Below are 19,879 nucleotides of genomic sequence, written 5' to 3' on the forward strand. Positions count from 1 at the left end.
AACACTGTTCAAACACAGGGCTCTGTACAATGTTTACCGTAAGATCGATAAGCAAAAATAGAGAGCTTGGGCTACCTGTGTTTGGACGAGTAGTTTGCGAGCTACGCTGTTGAGTCCCCATCGATACTTGATCACACATCACACACTTGTGAGCTTGGGATACCTGATGCGATCTAAGAGAGGAACGGAGGAGGATGCCAAGAGTGGTCTAGGGTGGTGTGGGGTTATACGTTGTGTGCAAATTACCATATCAAACTTTTGGTGTTATTCAAACTCGCTCGGCCGCTTTTTTAGAGACTGAGACTAGGAGCTGTGTAACCTGGCAAATTACAAATGGGTTTTCTCTGAGCTATCCAAGATGGCGGACGAAGAGCGATTATTTTTGGAAAACAGGGCTATTTAACCTGAGAATTCTGCTTATAGAAGCGAAAAATACCTATTTTTCTCATCAAATACCCCTGTAGGGGCTAGATCTTTCTTCTGCCAGCCTAACTTGTGGAAAAAAGCCCTCGTAGGTATTTTAATCGACTACGTCCTTGTGTGATCCTGATGCTGAAGAGTACAGAAACACCCGAAGGACGAGAAGCTAAGTATTCCTTTCTAATATTTCCGTTTTTTGTTTGTATAATTTTGGCGCAATTCTTATCTAGATAATCTTCACGGGTTGTTTTTTGGGGATCATCTTGCAGAATCTCGGTAAACTTAGGCGGGAAGAGGTTCAAAAGTTTAGTCGTCTCGTTTGCTTGTTCATGATAGATATCTACTAAAATGATGGTGCAAGGGTATTTGACAAATTTTTCACAAGGTCCTCCATTGAAAAAACAAAGATTGGCTTACATGCTACCTCAAGTCCGTGAAATCGGGCTGTGTGATTCTCGGGACTCGAGAATCGGAGAGCTCGAGAATCAGCTGTCAGAGCTAAAACATCGACTCGCTGATGTTGTCAAAGAGAGAGATGGCATGAGAAAGGAGCTAGGCAAGGAAAAAAAGCCCTTTCTTCAGCCGAGAAAGCCTTTTTGTGACCTTGAGCCAAAAGCTCAATTTCACAAAAAGTCAGAGATTAAAAAATGGCTTGAGAAGCAATTTGAGAAGCTTCCAACAGATTGGAAAGTTGTTGAGGTTTGTTTAGAATTTTTGTACACATGGAAACAACCTAAATTTACCAATTCTGTTATAATGGCATTTGTTTATCATAAAATGTTTCCTTATCTCTAGGTTCAACTTGAAGTTGGTCAGTTTTGCCCTACATTTCAATGTTTCCTTATCTCTAGGTTCAACTTGAAGTTGGTATGGTCAGTTTTGCCCTACATTTCAATGAGAGGGTTGAGCCTGAGGAGATTGACCATAAAAAGATCCAAAGAGCTCTCAAGGTAGGTATTATAGAAGTACATGTACAGTACTGTAGGTTTCTTATTTTTTCTATATTTAGATTATTTTTATAATCTCAGGCCAAAGATGATGGTGATGTTTCTGACTCAGCATACCATGAGCTAAAGATGGTAGCTGGGTCCAGCTTGCCATCACTGTATGGGATACAGAAAGAGAGAAAAGCTCAAAATGCAATCATTCCTATTACAGAATTTGAAGGGGTTAGTCTGTTGATAGTCTTAATTCTGATTTGCTTTGTGCACAGCACATTTTGCATCCTTTAAAACAAGCAAATACTGTACAAACCCAATAATTCATTAAACAAAGTTTCTCCTTTCAGAATGCAAAAGGATGTTCAAGATCCATCAAGGACATTCTAAGTTATAGTTCAGATGTCATTGGAAATGCAGGGGGCAATGTTATAACCCTTCGGTTTTCTGGTGATGGTAGAAAAACCACCAAAAAACTCGGGAGTGTTATGACAACCTTCTGCTTTCCAGCAGAAAACTCTGTTAAAAGAAGCCCAGAAAGGGAATACTGTATATCTATATATGATGGTGAGTTGGTTGCAGCTAATTTATTGCAGCTGTAAGCGAGAACAAATCTTCCTAATGATATAGTCAACTAAAGCCATATATCTGTGAACACTTTTTATTATAGGCAAGGAGTCATATGACATCCTAAAGGCGACCTTGAGAGGGGTTTTTGATGAGATGAAGGCCCTAGGGAGAACTGGCATTCTTGTTAATGGCCTTGAATACACTATTGATTGGTAGGTTTCATTTTTTTTGCAACCAATAATCTTATGATCTGGCATTAAACAGGACATATGTAACTTTTATCCCTTTTTTAAGGGTGATGTGTGCTGACTGGAAGTTCATGGCGTGTATTCTCGGAATTAATAGTCCCTGTGCCTTGTACTTCTGCATTTGGTGCGAATGCAGCAAAAGGATGATCAGAGACTTTTCTAGTAAGTTTTTTAATTTTGTTACTTATATAATGAATGTTATGTAATGAATTAAATGATTTTTGTTTTTATGAATTATTCCATTGTCAGCTATATTATAAATAACTAGATAAATTTGATAAAAATTTCAGTCCCACAATGGCCCATAACCAGAACCTTAAACCAGTGCCGTGCACGTGTTGGGTGTCCAAATGCCAAGGGAGTTCAATGTTTACCTCTCGTGGACATTGAATTTACCAAGGTCATACCCGACACCCTGCACCTCAAATTGAGGATCATGGGAAAACTTCTCAACCAGGTAAAATTATGCTTATTTAACAAATTCAAATCTCCATTGAGCCATTTTTTAAAAAAGTTCCTGGTATATATTAAACTTCTAGGTTGCTTGCTGGGCTATAGAGCAGAATGTTAAAAAAGCCATGGAAGAAGCAATAGAAGCTTTGGGTAAATAAAAATTTCATGTATAGGGTAAATGGGTATAGGGGATGTCTTATGGTGATTATCATTTTGTTTTCTTGCCATATTGTATTTGCAGGTGTGAGGTTTTGTTTCTATGATGTCCAGGATGACAGTGGCAAAACCACAACCAAGTGGAGCTCTTTGGATTGTAAGTAAATAACTGACTAATAGAAAAGACTGTTATAATAACTGAAACTAATATGAAATTACTATAAAGTTTCGTTATTTATTTTCTTTGAATCCTCTTTTCCTTATAAAGGTGATGATTTGGAAACTATCATTAGGGGGCTTGATATCCATGCCTTCCTAGGAGACATGGAGAACAAGTCCATCACCAGCCTTGACTGTCTGACCAAAGCCCAGCTAGTGGAGGAATGTAGGAAGTTCCATCTGAGGTCGACAGGCACCAAGGACTTCCTACGTGCCACACTCAAGGATCATCTTGACCGCAACAACATAGTGTTTGAGGTATGATTTTTATTTTCATTATAAAAAAGACCAGCACACCCAGGATACTACTGTGTATAAAGCTAATTTAACAATTGCTTTGTGTTTTGTAGCCATCGTCCACTCCCACTTGTGAGAAAACAGTTCTTAGCATATCAGAGCTGACACAAGTGTGGAAAAGTTTGATGGTCCTCACTGATGCTCTTGGGGCAAATCCTGGAGATGAAGCATATCTTCGAGCAGATGCTTTTCAAGAAAAGGCCCGCCAATGGGGAACCAAATTTAGAAAGGCCACGTTTGATGAGGTAATTCTACATCCCTGTGGTTAGTTGAACTGGCAGGACACAAGCCTCATTTGATCATATGTCACTGAAAAAATAAAATCAGTAGATATATTATTTTAATTGTGCTTTCTTTTATCTCTCCACAGGATGTAATTCCATATATACATGGTAAGATTAAAATGAGATTCCTTAATTGACTTGGGATCTCCGAGACCAAGTAATTTTATGCATTTTTTTCTCTACAGTTCTTGTTTATCATGTCCCCCAATTTTTGGAGATTCATGGCACGATCCACCAGTTCAATTGCCAGACAGTGGAAAAGAAAAACCACATGCAGAACAAGACATTCCACAGGGGTAGCCAGAAAGGGGGGAAAAATAGCAACTACACTGTACAGGTAATTCCAAGTGAAAAAAACGTCATGTTATCTAGACTAATCGCTTGCTACAACTGTGTATTTTTATCTCTATAGATCATGGAGAGGGAAAACAGAAAACTGTTCAGTAGGGAAAATAATTTGGAAAGGGTCAAGAGAAAATATCAAAAGCAGTGAAGACAAAGAAAAAATGTATTTATTTATTTATTATATTTTTGGTGCTATTTATTACTGTTGTAAATATCACTATTTATAACTTGTATAACTATTTGTACCCACATTATTATATAAAGGCATTAAAACCATCAAAACAATCTGTATCATTCCCTGGATCTAAATTCCCCCTCTTTATTTTCGACTGGAAATACAGTGAAATCGGTTGAAACAGATGTCAACAATTAGTTTATATAGAGAGATTTTAACTTACCGAGCCATAGTTGTGAAGCATATTCCGTCTACGCCGTACGAAGCTGATCTCCAAAAAGCTCAGCGGGGGATACTTGCGCTCTAGCGGTCGACACATACTAGGCCTTTCTTCCTCTGACCCATATTCAGAGATGTAAGTACAACGGGGGCACGAACTATGATCATAATTAATCCTTAGCTCGTATCCTCATGATATCCACATCTTCGAAGATGAGTCAACTTCACATATTGTACTCGAATCTGGCAGTTGCCGAGCCATAAACTCCGTACCAATAACGGTGCCAAACTCGACAGCAGTGCACGGGAACCGAATATTACGGGTCCCTGAAAAATCCAGCTTTCGTGAGGTAGCAAAAGAAAATGTCCCTTTACCAAACAAAGCGGAAAAACCCCCCTTTGAAAGTGGGACTTTCACTTGTACTCTCCGAATGAGTCCCGTGTCATTCTCGGGTGTACGAAATTGGAGCTCATCGAACAGTGCATGTCGAGTCAGCCACAATTCCTTATCCTCGGAGCAAAGAATGGGAAGCTTTTCTCTTGCTACCTCACTACTGTCGGGGTTCCCAGCATTCACGGCTAAATAGCATGACAACTGCGGATTCAATGAAAGAGAAACCGTAGAATTATATCTATCGCTGTAGCCTTTCCATTTCACAAAGGCATAGTCTCCCTCAACGTTTAAAACTCTCTCTATCTCCCAGACTTTTTCTTCTTCCTCTTTCTCTTCTTTCACGTACGTATCAACTGAGGAATGGTCTAAATATTTGACCAAGCGATCCGGTTTCTTTATAATTCTTCCACTACGAGTCTTTAGAGAATCAGTGTTTGCCGCCATGTTTGTTGGAGAAGCGCGAAAGGGGAAACTCCAGTACTTCTAAATATGGGCATATATGACCATATAAGGCACAGCGAACGAAGGACACTATCCGTGGGGAATATGTTTGATATGGTACCAAGGATCTCATTCGGCAAGTAGCTTTGGATCTATCATAGTCAAAAAGCTGACGTTCGAAAAAAATACTTTCTGGTGGGTTTTGGGCGGATTTCTGAAATAATTTATTCGAAGATAGTTATTTATTATTATGTCAGTTTTTTTCTAAAATCTGGCAGAAAAGCGCGTTAAGACTTAGAGGATTAAGTTACCCCCTTGTCTCATTTAGACACAGAAAAGTCAAACTTAATCGCTTTAGATCGCAAATAGGTTCAAGGGAAGAAAAAATACCACAAACATACAAAAAGGGCGTATTTCAGGAAGTGAACTGGCGCATACAGGATATCCTGAGGGGGGAGGGGGTGTCACAGGTAGCATATGGAAAAAGGATAATATTTGAGGGTTCTTCGATAAAAAGTGACACGACTTTTGGCGAAATCCCCTAACAGATTGATAATTATTTGCGTGAATTTGTATGTTCTTTCAAAGAGGTCTTTCTGCCTAGTCCACTCTACCTCGTTCCCAGTCCCTTTATTCACGAGGGTGAGCTGCTTGTGTATGTATTCTGAACCTTTTCACGCTACTCTCCCCTCCCTAGCTCTTCTCATTTGTATCTTCAACGGATGATTGCGCAGAAAGGAGAGTGTTTGTGGTGTGTTTTGTCGAGGCATCAGTGCAAAAGTCTTTTGGAAAACGATTTAGATTATTCAATCAAGGTAAGATTTCGACTACAATTGCGTTATGTATGGTTTCTTTCACTCAAGGTCTATTACATAACTGTTGTATTAAACTTAAAAAACATTAGGTATACTTAAAGTTTAAGGGTAGCATGCAAAACTCACGCACGAAAGTATATTAACCTGTTATGATAAGATTTCCAGTATCTTTTATAGGAATCAGTTTATCCTTTAAATTCATAAGTTTTGTGCTATTCTTGCTTCGTTCAAGTTCTCGCTATTAGACATTGACTGACGTGCGATGTGATCGATGATGCTTTTGACTGTTCGTATTTTTTCGTTCTCGAGTAAGCTGTTATGCAGATAGTTGTATAACGTCATGGATAAATAAAACCGTCAAGATTCGAATAAAGTCTTTCATTTCTCTGAATGGATTCGCGATGAATTCTTGATGTGTGATGAATTCTTTGAGTTTAACCACTGTTTAAATTTCGAAGCATTTTTTGGCGCTATCGTTCTTGCGCTTGTATAGATGTTATAGATCTGTTTCTAGTAATAGCCAACAAAGCTGTTTCAGTGTACGATTGGAATCACCTTTGAGCTAGTAAACGATGTTTTAATGTATAACATACGTTTGCTAAAGTAAAAAGCGCAACAAATGTCAAGTTTTTAGGATTCACTAGAAGCGCGTGTTCAAGTTGAATGCGTTCGTCGAGTATACTGCATTCCTTCATAAAGAATGCGAAAAATTCACTCCTCTACTTTTTTCTCAACCCGTATGAAATTATATCAGTAGTAACAACGCTTTAGGTGAACTGTATGTTATTTATCTGTATGTTTTATAATCTTCGCTCTCTCTAAGCTGTAGTTTTTTTAGCGAGATGCTATGCAATTGAAATCGAATGCGCTCAGCCAATCAGAGGCCAGATAACGGATAATTTTCGCATACTGATAAGCTGATGTTTTGATGGTGTGGACAAAAGAGTTTTTAATCATTCAAAATGCGCTCAACCAATCAGAGGCCAGATAACGGATAATTATCGCATACTGATAAGCTGATGTTTTGATGGTGTGAACAAAAGAGTTTTGAATCATTCGAGTATTTTATCCCGGTTGATTGCGCAGCGAATAAATAATTGCACGAAACAGAATAGAGTTTTGTAACAAAAGTTGATACCTATTTTATAAAAAAATCGATGTCATCCCGCCGGAGTATGGTGTGGTGTCGCTGACTTTGTCTCCGGTTTTAGTGTAAATGCAAGCTCTACGAAAAACAGTTTTAAGGTAAAATAATCATATGTAAAAAAGCTGATTGCAAACAGTGGCTTATAAAAGAAAATAATGTTACATAGCTCAAAGTATACTGAAAATCTCAATATATGTGTTATTTCCCTACAGAAACGTTGAACTGAAAGTATGATTTACGTAGGACGGCAAAGCGTGGACATTTGGGTGCGCAAAATTAGCGCAGTGGCTTTTTTCGAATCTAAGTGCACATTAAAGACTGTGAACATCAGCATGTTTCTGGCTGGCTATCTAGGTTTTGGTTATTATACTGAAGGGGGTTGCACAATTTCTTTGTAGCTTTTTTACGCAAATTAGCCGTAGCAGGCCTCGAATTATTGGGGGGGACACGGTACAGAAACTTTAAGAAAACATTGGGGGCACAGCCACGCCAATACTGGTAATTTCCTTATAATTTTTTAAAATATTGGGGAAGGGGGGGGGGGGGGGGGCACGTGCCCCCAGTGCCCCAACCCAACCCCTGCCATGGCCCTGTGGATATAATGCTATTTATTGGTTTATCCAAATGCCTTTTTTGGGTATTTCAGAGAGGGTTTATGCATCCACCTCTGCCCTAAAATATATTGTCGTCCATTCTTGTTATATTCCCAGTCTACCCGGTTAAGGACGCCATATTTATACAATACACATATCTGAAACGAACCGTCTAGAAGTAATGAATGTGAAAGAATCAACTTATAATAAACCTTGTAACAATACCCACCTCAGTAACAGAACAGTGTTGCCTTTGTTGCCTCAAGCACTGTTCGTTTGTCTTATGATAGACCTTAAATAAGGCTGCGTTAACAATGCCTGCGATACGGGTCAGTGTTGGCGACACTGGTCAATATCGGCATTGTCTTGTCCGATGTAAAAAACTCAAACACAACATTGCTGCAAGCGCTGCTTACGCAATGGTTTAACGGGACGCAATGTAACCTTTTTTGTTATTTTAGTGAAAATCAGTCACTGCCGCCATGTATCTTGACAAGAAGAACGAGGTTCCCCCGTACCGTCTGACCGGCCCTAGGTCCATCCTCAAGTACATTATCATCGTAAGTCATACGGTGTTAAGCCTGCTTTCCATTCATATTCGAAACAGTCGTAAGGATAGTAACAGACGTTTGCAAATAATTCCTCGCGACTCTTACGACTATATGGAAAACCAGGCTTTATACAACAAAGCTTGTAAAACACGCGCCCTGATTGGTCTATATCCATTCTCAATGTATTTCATCATCGTAAGCCATACAGTGTTACTTTCTCGCGAGTGCATGTATCGTGTTACCACTCTCTCGCGCGCTAATTCAACTCTTTGTATTCGGCGCTCGACCTTTCTCGCGAGTGCGTGTATCGTGTTACCACTCTCTCGCGCGCTAATTCAACTCTGTGTATTCAGCGCTCGACCTTTCTCGCCAGTGCATGTATAGTGTTACCACTCTCTCGCGCGCTAATTCAACTCTTTGTATTCGGCGTTCGACCTTTCTCGCGAGTGCGTGTATCGTGTTACCACTCTCTCGCGCCCTAATTCAACTCTTTGTATTCAGCTCTCGACCTGTCTCGCGAGTGCGTGTATCGTGTTCCCTCTATCTCTCGCGCTAATGCAACTCTTTGTATTCAGCTCTCGACCTGTCTCGCGAGTGCGTGTATCGTGGTAGCGCACCGCGCGTTTGGTAACAACTATACGTGGGAGTACCAGACGCGTTACATGCTGTTCCTTGGTACAAGTCTGTTCGGATTCCTGTCTTCTATTATCATCCTCGTCGTCTTTCTCACAGAGCTCGACAAGGTGCTCTGCACTCGCAGAGTCATGGAGATGATCGTAAGTATCTAAATTGAGAGTTCGATTTATAGAGGGTAAGATCGGGAAAGGTCTTCAAATGAGCCAGGTAAGAGTACCGTTTACAGAGGGAACGTAAGGGGAAAGGATGGGCTCACATATCACAAGCCAGACTAATTTATAGAGGGTCTGCAAAGTGGTTGTATGTGCGAAGTAAGATTCATGGAGGGAAAGTAAGGCAAGGATATGTAAGATGGCCATTAATATCCCAAGCTGGAGTTTAACTTACGAAGGCAGAGCTGTGGCTATTTGAGGGCCACGTACCTTCAGTACCTCCATCCCTGCTACGGCCCTGGTAGGGTGAGAGAAATCGTGAGGTCATGGGGAAAGCGTTCAATAAAAATGGGGTGGAAGCAAGGAGGTCTAAAATACAAATAACCCGATTCTGACCGCGTGGTCTCGTTTCAGAATATCGGCCTCTCGTTTGTTCTTGCGCTGTTATGCGCCGTGAGCTCTGCGCTCTTGATCTACTACGTGAACAAGCTTTGGAAGAATGATTTGTACAACACCAGCAAGGATTACTGGAAATGGTACACGGATCACATGCTCGTTGCCATGGTGAGTCAATCAATCATCATAAGGTTGAGTCGGTATGTTTTACGCCTATGTGAAAACAAAGTACCTCGACCATAATGTTATGCTTATGTTGTACAGTCATTTTCATGGAAATCGCTAGTATTATAAAGGCATGTGCTGCCTATATGATAAATTGGGTGTTTTTCTCCAAAGGCAATACAAATTCTGCATTTTTTACATGAGATTTTGCACATGCTTTACCCCAAACCGCTGACTTCTTGACCTTAATTTCCCAGGCCTGCGCCTTCCTAAACAGTATTCTGTACATTCTCGACATGGTGCTCCACGCATATGTCTTACTGCTGTAACCGCTGAACAGTAATCGTCGATTCATAAAATGCCAACCACTGGCGAGAGTATAGGTAGAGGCAGCTAGTAAGAGCCAGATTTCATAAAGGCTTGAAAATGTTAAGTTGTAAGCGATCTCCTAAGTGTAACACATTTGTAACGTGATGATATCTTCCACCTAAGCAAATGTAATTAAGGATATTTAATTGCAAATCGCTTTGTTTCTCTTGAGTGATCTAGTATAGATGCAATCATGTCATGATTGGTTCTTTTTAAATATTAAAATATCTTAGCAGGATAGTAGAACGAGAAAGGCGGCGCACTTTGATAAAATTTTAGCCATGAAAATGTATATTTAACACAGGCGCATTTTAAAAAGGTTATAGCAACCTGCCTATCACTTAACATTTCAAGGGATCCTTTGCTTGTACCTCTCTCTCGGCGTTAGGAACTGTGGGGGGTGGGGTGGATGCCCTCACTTTGACCATTCTTGATAAGGTGGACCCTAGAGTTCACCCCCTCTCCCCCACAAACCTCAAACCTTTTAGAATGCTCCGTCCGGTAGCCGCATTGTCTGACTTTATCGTGTGAAACTCATTCGATCCTGACTTCAATCCCGCCGGGTTAAAGAAATAGGTGATTTGAATAATAGTTAGGGCTTGTAGACAGAATGAAGTAGAATAGTAGAATTTTCTTAAACATCTCTTTTCTGTTATAAACAATGTTCTAGGAGTAAGCAAGTACCTAGCCTGTAAACTACACCTTTGAAACACATGTGATTAGCTATGATAAGTACTTAAATAAACCTTTAAATGATAAGTCATACTTCTTTTGTCAGCTCTCGTGTTCTATCTGTCAGGATTCGCTTCCTCTAAAAAACAGGCAGCAATTCGATTTTCGCTGGACCAGGTCTGGATAAATGACTCCACCCCCCCCCCCCCCCCCTGCCCTAACAAGGCTCCCCCCTCCACTTTCATACCATCTTCTCCTCCATCCCTTAAAGGAGTATGGTTAGGTAAGGTAAACCAAATGCAAGGTTCCTGGTCCAGACTAAATTTAGGTAATGTCCCTCATCAATGTTGATAAAGACGGATACTGCTGTGACCGTGTCAAGTTCTACGGAATAACTGGGCCGGTTAATAATTTTTAATTATACTCTAACATACAAATCGGGTATAAAACATTTTATCTCTATTCTACATTAATAACACAAATCAGTTAAGGGCGGGTATCTCTTTATTGATAGCTCGTGGTGGCATGTATACAATAGTAATAATTGTATAGTATGAAAATAAAGAAGTTTTATACACGAGGTTCCGCTATAAAAGGGAAAGTTTTTCGCTCAAATTTGCAATTATAATCAGAACACCGCCACCCTAGCAGTCACTAATTATAAGTCTTCTGTAAAATATTGCTTATCTCTGAGCCTTAGTCGGCTTGTATAAAACTATTTTTGCACAGGAAACAAGACAGTTGTGTTAAGAGGTTGATAAATTAGTGATTTGCTGTCCACTCACGTTTTAGGTGCAAAATTTTAAATTTTGCGCTATCCATAATCTAGCGCCCCTGCAAAAATTATTCTCGCGCTGTGATGAAAACGCTCGTATTTAAGAGCGCACACAGCAGCTTGATATAGCATTATTTTACGATAGATAGAAACATTTTTAGATGGACAACCATAGGATTGATATTTATTTTGGTTTATAATATGAAATTTTTTTAACCGCCCATGGGAGACCATGGGCGCTATTACTGTACATCCCGAAAGGTGATAATATATTTTGTAAAACCGGGGGAAAAACGTCTGGTAGATTATGACGCGGGTAGCCTGCGGTGACGTCATTGTTTTCGTCTGTCGCTCAAGTGCAAACATAGGGACGAAATGAGATGCAAAATCCTCGAAAATGTACGATTTCGTATTCGTATCACACGATCACACGCTTGAGTGAAGTCTTTTTGGAGTCAAGGAAGATAATTACAAGCTGAAATCAGTTTGGTATAACCAACTACAGCACTCAAAACAAAAAGGTGAGAACTCGAATAATAGCGCTGTAAAGACTCTTCACCGAAAGATAGAAACCTTTTAACGATATTGAGTTCCAAGGTTTTGCAAACACTAAAATGATTATTACACGTTACTTCGTTTATTTTTATCTAGCTGGGATTATAAATACCAGTCATAAAATGCAGTTTGTAGGATTTTACTCGATGCAAATTTGTATTCTTTAATGTTTGGGTTTATTTCATTAAGGCCTACAACTCAAAGTTGATTGATGACAAACTACCAGCATCTGCATTTGAGAAAAATTCAACATGCATATATTTATAATTTAAAGTTGCAAAGTTTGGTAGAGTCAGCCGATAGAGCAATAAATATTATTATATACAACGATTTATTTTATAGTTTTGTACATTCGTTGTAAAACAGCCTGTTAAGCTCACAAGCGAAGCCAAAGCTTCCGAAATTAATCCAGACAGCACAAACAATACTCCAATGCTAATAACGCGTGCTGTGCATTCGTAATTATAATATTGCCAAAACTCCTTGTTTTTATTCGAGTTTTTACTCGAGCATCGAGCTACATATCTACATATGCTCACAACGTCATGAGGCTTGGTCATATTAGTAGTTTTAACTACTTAAAAGAACCTTGCTTTATTATCATAACAGTGACGATTAAGAAAAGACGTTAAAAAACTCCATATGAGTTGTTATCATTTTTTTCCATGTGATTGCTGTGATTATTAAACTTGCGAAGGAAAACAAACGCCGGTGTCAAAGTGTCTTTTAAGCTTCGCTACTAGTATTCCTAAAGAATTCGCCACTGTATGTTTTTTTTGCCCAATCTTATCATTGATCGGTTTCGTACATATTTTACCACTGAATGGCTTTCATACCTGATATTTGACCACTGAATGTGTTTCGTACCAAATATTTTACCACTGAATGGGTTTCGTACTTGATATTTTACCACTGAATGGTTTTCGTATCTAATATTTCACCACTGAATGGGTTTCGTACCTGATATTTTACCATGAATGGGTTTCGCACAGATTTACCACTGAATAAATTTCGTTCAGCGATTTTTGATTTTCGTACAGGTTTTTATCACCATGCGGATTTCGTAAGCATAGCCGTAGCAGGCCTCGAAAGATTGGTGGGCACAATAGAGAAACACTAAGAAAATATTGGGGGGGGGGGGGGGGGGGGCACAGCGACGCCCCTACTGGTCATTTCCGTATATATTTTCTATATATATTGAGGAGGGGGGGGGGGGGGGGGGCGTGCCCCAGTGCCCCACCCCCTGCTACGGCCCTGGTAAGCTGATTGGTTTTCCTTTAGCTTTCAGCAATAAATTTCACCGTAACGCAAGAGACACACACAAACATTTATTGTGATCCCCCTCCTTGTCAATGCGAGCGGTTAATCTAGACCCCCCTCCAGAATCCTGCAAAATGACCGAAAAGTCCTATAGCCGCTTGACCATCCAGCATGGGGGACAAGCCTGCTGTAATTTCGTTAAACTCTAGGTGTCCTGCTCTTACTTACAGACGCAATTCTATAACAAAAGATTTCACCCCTTTTTATTTTTCTCTCTCCTGAAAGAGAGCTTTAACCAGTTGTATTTGTCTCGAAATTTCTTTAGAAATGGACATAATAGCTTTTTGACAAATTTCCAATACAAAAGAAAAAAAAACCGTGTCAAACACGTTACTCGTAAAAAGAGCATCACCCTATCTGTGTTGGAGATCCCCCGGTTTCTCCAAAGACATCACGAACACTTTTTCTTTCACTACCGACGGTGTCCTTCAAGAGATTTTAACTGTATAATGAAATCGTTTGAGATTTGGTGTAAATACACAGTAAGATTTTTGAGGAATGCTATACAACCATCTAAGTTTTTAGATTTTATGACTGAGTTACGTCGCGTTACATAACCGTGTTGCGTGACACCGTTTTCATAACCTGCAACGCTATAGATTTCTGTCATTACAAGGATTTTTCGTAGAGCAGATAACGCTATCTCGCTTATGTCTGTCATCGCTGTGAGAATGCAGACATTAGGGAGTGGGGAATAATGCTTAAAGTGTCAATTGTACCGATACAATCCAAATCTATGCTATACAAAATCAAACTAGAATTAACCATGTAAGTGGTCACTATGGGAAACTTGATTTCTTGCATCACTATTGAGAAACACAAGAAAGAAATACAGGAGCAATTTCTCACGCTCCCACCTCCCCCCCAAGACCCAGCCCATCACACATTTACACACTTCCGTAACATCATACGAGTCTAGAATAAGCGTCTCTGACAGCGGAGCGTTTATCGATCTTAAGTTTACTGTTTCTTCAGCAAACAGACCCGGAGACCTTACACATCGGAGCGCGAGGATTTGAAGCTAGAAGGCAGCGATGGCAAAACGCAACTCAGGCAACAACAACGACATGGGCGACCAGAGCGAGACCGTCGTGTATGTGAACGTTGATTATCTGCTGTCCATCCCGGCCGTGTTGAAGATTCTAGAATTCGTAAGTAGAACACATTTATCCCTTGCTTATGCCTGCTAGATTAACTCAGTTATGTCCACTGGTAGTATCTCGCCTGAACATGTATGCTTTTTGTTTCGTCAATTGCGCCATAACTGGTAATAACACGACTTGTGAATGCTAGAAAAGGTATCTCGAGAGCGCGGTCCCTTTTGCTACTACACACTATTAGTTTGTATTTGCGATATTAGTATAGTGTGTCCCACATGTGATAATCTGTCGTGTTTTTTCGCGAGTGAATAAACGCGTTTTTTTATATGCACGTTTTACTTCTGATAGAGTTTACATCGACCCAAGAGATTTATTTTGTTGACATGGTAAACACATCCAACCCTTCTGTTTTACGCCTTTTGTCGTTCTACTTATCGCGTTTAGCGGCCGTTTGTGTTTTGTAGTTTTACTCTGCAATGAGTACAACAGAAAGAACCGATTATATTTTGACATTTTGACCCTTTGAACAGTTTTGATATCTGTGCCCCTTTTCGCTAGCATAACCATGTGCGGGTTTCCTGTGGAAGGTAGGGTGTTACTGAGATTGAAAAGTTGAATACGTTTCAGATCCAAGGGGGCTTGGTGCTTGCTCCCCAGGTGACGATTATGAGTTCTAATGAAAAGAAGACAGTGCCTCTTTTTTAACTTCTTCTATTTATATCCCCTTTTTAACCACTTACTACCTGATAACGAGCAACAGTGTGAGATGAATGCCCCCTTTCGCGCACATGCCCATATGACAACCAATTAGCTCGTTTCGCTAGCTTTTCCTGATAGCTCCGACGGGCTGTATGATCACCTCTTATAACCACTTGTCTTGTTTCCCTAGCTTTGTATTGTCAAGTTTAACAATCAATTGTCTTATTTCCTTAGCTTTTCCTGATAACCGCGATGGGTTGTATGATCACCTATGATAACCACTGGGTCAGCTACCCGGCGGAACTTGTCTTCTTCCATGTCGTGGTCGTCCTTGATTGGATCATCGTCCTCGCATTTTTCGTCATGATGCTTTTCACGCTGGAGCGAAGGCTGCCGGGATACGACTGGAACCTTTGCGTGAGTACGCATGCGTGAACATGACCTTTTGCGGCTCAAATACAACAGTTGGTGGACCCACCATTGGTGTGTTCCAGGTCCTTATACCATATGTATTATTATGGGCGTGTTCCTGGTCCTTATACCATATGTTTTGTCATGGGCGTGTTCCTGGTCCTTATACCATGTTTTGTCATGGGCGTGTTTCTAGTCCTTATACCATATTTTTTGTTATGGGTGTGTTTCTGGTCCTTATACCATATGTTTTGTCATGGGCGTGTTCCTGGTCCTTATACCACATGTTTTGTTATGGGCGGGTTTCTGGTTCTTATACCATATGTTTTGTTATGAGCGTGTTCCTGGTCCTTATACCATTTTTTTTGTCATGGGCGTGTTTTTGGTCCTTATACCATATGTTTTGTTATGGGCGTGTTCCTGGTCCGTATACCATATGTTTTGTTATGGGCGTGTTTCTGGTCCTTATGCCATATGTTTTGTTATGGGTGGCGTGTTCCTGGTCCTTATACCATATGTTTTGTCATGGGCGTGTTTCTGGCCCTTATACCATATGTTTTGTTATGGGCGTGTCTCTGGTCCTTATATATCATGTTAACGTGTTACAGATTTTATCATGGGCGTGTTTTTGGTCCTTTTACCATATGTTTTTATCATGGGCGTGTTCCTGGTCCTTACACCATATGTTTTGTCATGGGCGTGTTCCTGGTCCTTATACCATATGTTTTGTTATGAGCGTGTTCCTGGTCCTTATACCATGTTTCTACGTATTACAGATTGAGTTCCTGGTTTTATCATGGGCGTGTTCCTGGTCCTTATACCATGTGTTTTGTTATGGACGTGTTCCTGGTCTTTATACCATATGTTTTGTTATGGGCGTGTCCCTGGTCCTTATACCATATGTTTTGTCATGGGCGTGATTCTGGTCCTTATACCATATGTTTTGTTATGGGTGTGTTTCTGGTCCTTATACCATATGTTTTGTCATGGGCGTGTTTCTGGTCCTTATACCATATGTTTTGTTATGGGCGTGTTCCTGGTCCTTATACCATATGTTTTGTTATGGGCGTGTTCCTGGTCCTTATACCATATGTTTTGTCATGGGCGTGATTCTGGTCCTTATACCATATGTTTTGTTATGGGTGTGTTTCTGGTCCTTATACCATATGTTTTGTCATGGGCGTGTTTCTGGTCCTTATACCATATGTTTTGTTATGGGCTTGTTCCTGGTCCTTATACCATATGTTTTGTTATGGGCGTGTTCCTGGTCCTTATACCATATGTTTTGTTATGAGCGTGTTCCTTGTCCTTATACCATGTGTCTACGTATTATAGATTGAGTTCTTGGTTTTATCATGGGCGTGTTCCTGGTCCTTATACCATGTGTTTACGTGTTACAGATTGTGTTCACTAGTTTTATCATGGGCGTGTTTCTCATCGCTGCTGCGGGGCTGATGGGTCACGAGGCCGTCAAACACCAGAATCTAGAGTGGAAAGATGTCTTCTCTACTGAGATCAAGTTCACTCTGGACCACCTGGTCGCTGCTGTGGTGAGCGAGAGATCTTAATGTAAACTAGGCCGGAATTCTAAACGGAAATGTATAGGAATAACCATGTTTCACGAGCGTCGGGACATCGTGATCGCACCATCAATCACAACTGTCAGTAAACGCCTTATTTAGGAGTTACAAGAGAAAACTCGAACTGCGCACTAAACACACTGGCAAAATAACTACTTCTCGAAAAATCTGTTATAGATCATGAATCCCCAGAGCCAGAAACATAGAAAGACACAAAACCTGCCTACATCTCATGCAAAACAAAAGCCTGAAGCACAGCTAAGGAAGCCGAATTACTTACTGTCCTGGGTACTTTTGATTAAGCATTTGTTCACGAATTGGTCAGGAATCAAAGTTGATATTTTGACAAAAGAGTCAATTCTATTACATTACTTGGATGCGCTTTTGAAGGTTGTCTATGCCTTGGAGGAATTCATGAGTATCCGGGTCTGGTGATGTTTAGTTCGCATTTCTGACGTTTTGGAGTTGGTGCTATATTTTACGGGTGTCTGGGTACGTTATAGTAATGGAAGTGATAATCCGCACCCCAATGTTCAAGGACTTTTTCAAAATTTCTTTCGAAAACCCGCGTATAATACGCATCCCGATTTTTTAGCTCAATTTCCAGAAAAAAATTAAAAATAACAAGGAAATTATCTGCTCCGATTCACAATTCATTTTATAAAATTACGTATAAAATTACAATATTTATAAAAGTACGGTGAATGCTTTTCTACATCTGAACTTGAAGGTGATAATCACTTTGGACCTCTTAGGCAAAAGCAGCGCATCTTAGCACAACTGTAAAGCTGTTATTCTCATCGCTGAACATTTGTATTTTCACATGGAACATCGAAATGCGAGCTTGTGTTCGTTCACGGCGATTTCCGCCATTTTGGACGAGGTGCAGAATTACTGGGTCGAGTAAATTCCAACATGGCGGACAAAAAGAAAATCGCGAAGGAAGCATTTTAAAATAATTGCGGTTTTTATGGCGAGTTTTTGGGCTTATTTTCTTACAAAACACATGTAGAGAAAATTTAAGATTCTCCTCGTTTGGAACACCTTTTACTACGTTATTTTAAGCAATTTTGTGACCTACAATGGGATCGCCGCGGAACACATTGGTTTTCGCATTTTACCATACTGAAAACAATGTGTTCCGCGTATAATACGCGCCCCGTTTTTCGAGGTAATTTTTGGAGTAAAAAAAGTGCGCATTATACGCGGGTAAATACGGTATCCTACTTACCAAAAGTATTCAAAGCAAAACAAAATTTCTTTCTATGCACATTTTTCAGTTTTCACTACCTTCCTATTTTTTTCTTTCTTTCTGTTAGTTCACTTAACCGTGTCGCGTCTTGTTTGTTTGTATCCGTTGGAAAACCTTCTGCAAACAGATTTTAAAGTTTATAATTTTATTTTCCCAGATCCTCGCTTTCATCGCCGTACTGCTCTTTATCATCGACATCATCGTGCATCTTGTCAAGTTTTTTCGCGAGAGAAGGCGACGTCGGTCCTACCAGGAATAGACGTCACGACGCCCATAGATAGAAAGTTGTACATGTGTGGTATCCCATGACTAAGCTTATTGAAGAAGCTATTCACGTGAAGGTTTCGCATGGCTAGAGATACCTGTAATAACAGGGAGTTTATACATATACACACCTAATTAAAAAACCGTTCTGCAAATGGCAGTTATAAGAACGAAAGGCGCGTATGGTATGGGTACTAGTGATTTGCAAAGATGAAAGTTACAAATGAACTCCAGTGATGCCAGAACCAAGCATTAGCGGTCGTTAATGATTATCGTGTGATTGATCCAATCATGCATTGCGGTTGAAAGACAACGTTTTTTTAAGTAGGTCAATGTATATAGATGTGACTGCGAGATCAGGAATAGACACCTCGCTAATATGGACACCCTGTTAATGCGTATAGTCCTAGGTGACACCTCGCTAATACGGACACCCCGCTAATAACGAAACAAAAAACACATATTGTAGCCTATCCAGCATAAATTATATAGGGCGTTATAGGAACCTTAGCATAGCCTGGCATGTACTGTTGCGGAGATTTATTAAAGTATTTCTGTATTGTCATTAGATTCTATCTCACCCTCATTATCTTTGCCATTGTTGTCCTATATATTTAGTAGCTTGTTTAGAGACCCCTCCCCACCCCCCCTTAACCAATGCACGCCGCTATTACATACATACAACATATATATACTCTGTTAGGTTTTATGTTCATTACATGGAAAAATAGTTTTTGAACGAAAGCAATAAGCAAGGGCCAGTTTCAATCATAGTAATTGGAATGTATGTAACCAGGGGCCGGTTCTTTAAAAGTCAGATAGATAAATTTATCTACCGATAACTCCTAAACAGAGCTACTAGGAACCGACCCCAGGAGAACATGATTCCTGATTAGCTGATTAGTACTAGGGACATCTTTATTAGACCCCATATATAACAGTGTACGCACAAAATTCAATTTCTCGGGCGTAGCACCTGAAAGAGGGTATATAGGCATGGTAATTTGCCTAATATTTCACTTGAAATATTTCTTGTAGTCCCCCTGAAGGGGGACTACACTCCCCTGTGACATATCTGGGCATTGTTTATAGCCAAACAACGTAGCTAGCCCAGTCACCGGCATCATTACCGGGATTCCTGTGGCGGGTAAGCTCGCTCCTGCCGCCAGTCAGAATCCGAATATTATGGAAATATTTGTCTGAGAGATGTAGCTTGTTTTGCGGTCATAAGATTGATTAACATAACTGCATGTTTGCATGAGTGATCA

At 40.1% G+C, this 19,879-nt stretch overlaps 4 protein-coding genes across 5 annotated transcripts; 3 read left to right on the forward strand and 1 right to left on the reverse strand.

Annotated features, from left to right (window-relative positions):
* Positions 1 to 257: 257 nt before the first annotated feature.
* On the forward strand, positions 258 to 4,215 carry LOC125556745. 2 transcript variants are annotated; one of them, XM_048720622.1, is made up of 13 exons: positions 260 to 1,370; positions 1,449 to 1,589; positions 1,709 to 1,925; positions 2,029 to 2,140; positions 2,223 to 2,338; positions 2,467 to 2,633; positions 2,716 to 2,779; positions 2,871 to 2,942; positions 3,054 to 3,262; positions 3,355 to 3,546; positions 3,672 to 3,693; positions 3,771 to 3,922; positions 3,998 to 4,215. In XM_048720622.1, exons 1-13 carry the CDS (start codon positions 1,290 to 1,292, stop codon positions 4,076 to 4,078), a joined length of 1,626 nt encoding a protein of 541 aa, XP_048576579.1. In that variant the 5' UTR covers positions 260 to 1,289; the 3' UTR covers positions 4,079 to 4,215. The 2 variants fall into 2 exon arrangements, with proteins under 2 accessions (XP_048576580.1, XP_048576579.1); XM_048720623.1 differs by lacking the exon at positions 1,449 to 1,589 and having other exon boundaries at positions 258 to 1,370.
* On the reverse strand, positions 2,851 to 5,274 carry LOC125558976. Its single transcript, XM_048720624.1, has 2 exons — positions 4,329 to 5,274; positions 2,851 to 3,610 (listed from the first exon to the last, which is right to left on the reverse strand). Exon 1 carries the CDS (start codon positions 5,160 to 5,162, stop codon positions 4,515 to 4,517), a length of 648 nt encoding a protein of 215 aa, XP_048576581.1. The 5' UTR covers positions 5,163 to 5,274; the 3' UTR covers positions 2,851 to 3,610; positions 4,329 to 4,514.
* A 2,907-nt stretch (positions 5,275 to 8,181) lies between these two features.
* On the forward strand, positions 8,182 to 10,748 carry LOC5518061. Its single transcript, XM_048720625.1, has 4 exons — positions 8,182 to 8,274; positions 8,841 to 9,041; positions 9,468 to 9,617; positions 9,872 to 10,748. Exons 1-4 carry the CDS (start codon positions 8,197 to 8,199, stop codon positions 9,941 to 9,943), a joined length of 501 nt encoding a protein of 166 aa, XP_048576582.1. The 5' UTR covers positions 8,182 to 8,196; the 3' UTR covers positions 9,944 to 10,748.
* Positions 10,749 to 11,761: 1,013 nt separating this feature from the next.
* Positions 11,762 to 19,179, forward strand: LOC5518011. The gene is made up of 5 exons (XM_048721046.1): positions 11,762 to 11,951; positions 14,281 to 14,456; positions 15,339 to 15,521; positions 16,916 to 17,065; positions 18,505 to 19,179. Exons 2-5 carry the CDS (start codon positions 14,340 to 14,342, stop codon positions 18,604 to 18,606), a joined length of 552 nt encoding a protein of 183 aa, XP_048577003.1. The 5' UTR covers positions 11,762 to 11,951; positions 14,281 to 14,339; the 3' UTR covers positions 18,607 to 19,179.
* Positions 19,180 to 19,879: the final 700 nt, after the last annotated feature.

Source organism: Nematostella vectensis, chromosome 13 (genome assembly GCF_932526225.1).
Source record: "Nematostella vectensis chromosome 13, jaNemVect1.1, whole genome shotgun sequence".
Taxonomy (NCBI): domain Eukaryota; kingdom Metazoa; phylum Cnidaria; class Anthozoa; order Actiniaria; family Edwardsiidae; genus Nematostella; species Nematostella vectensis.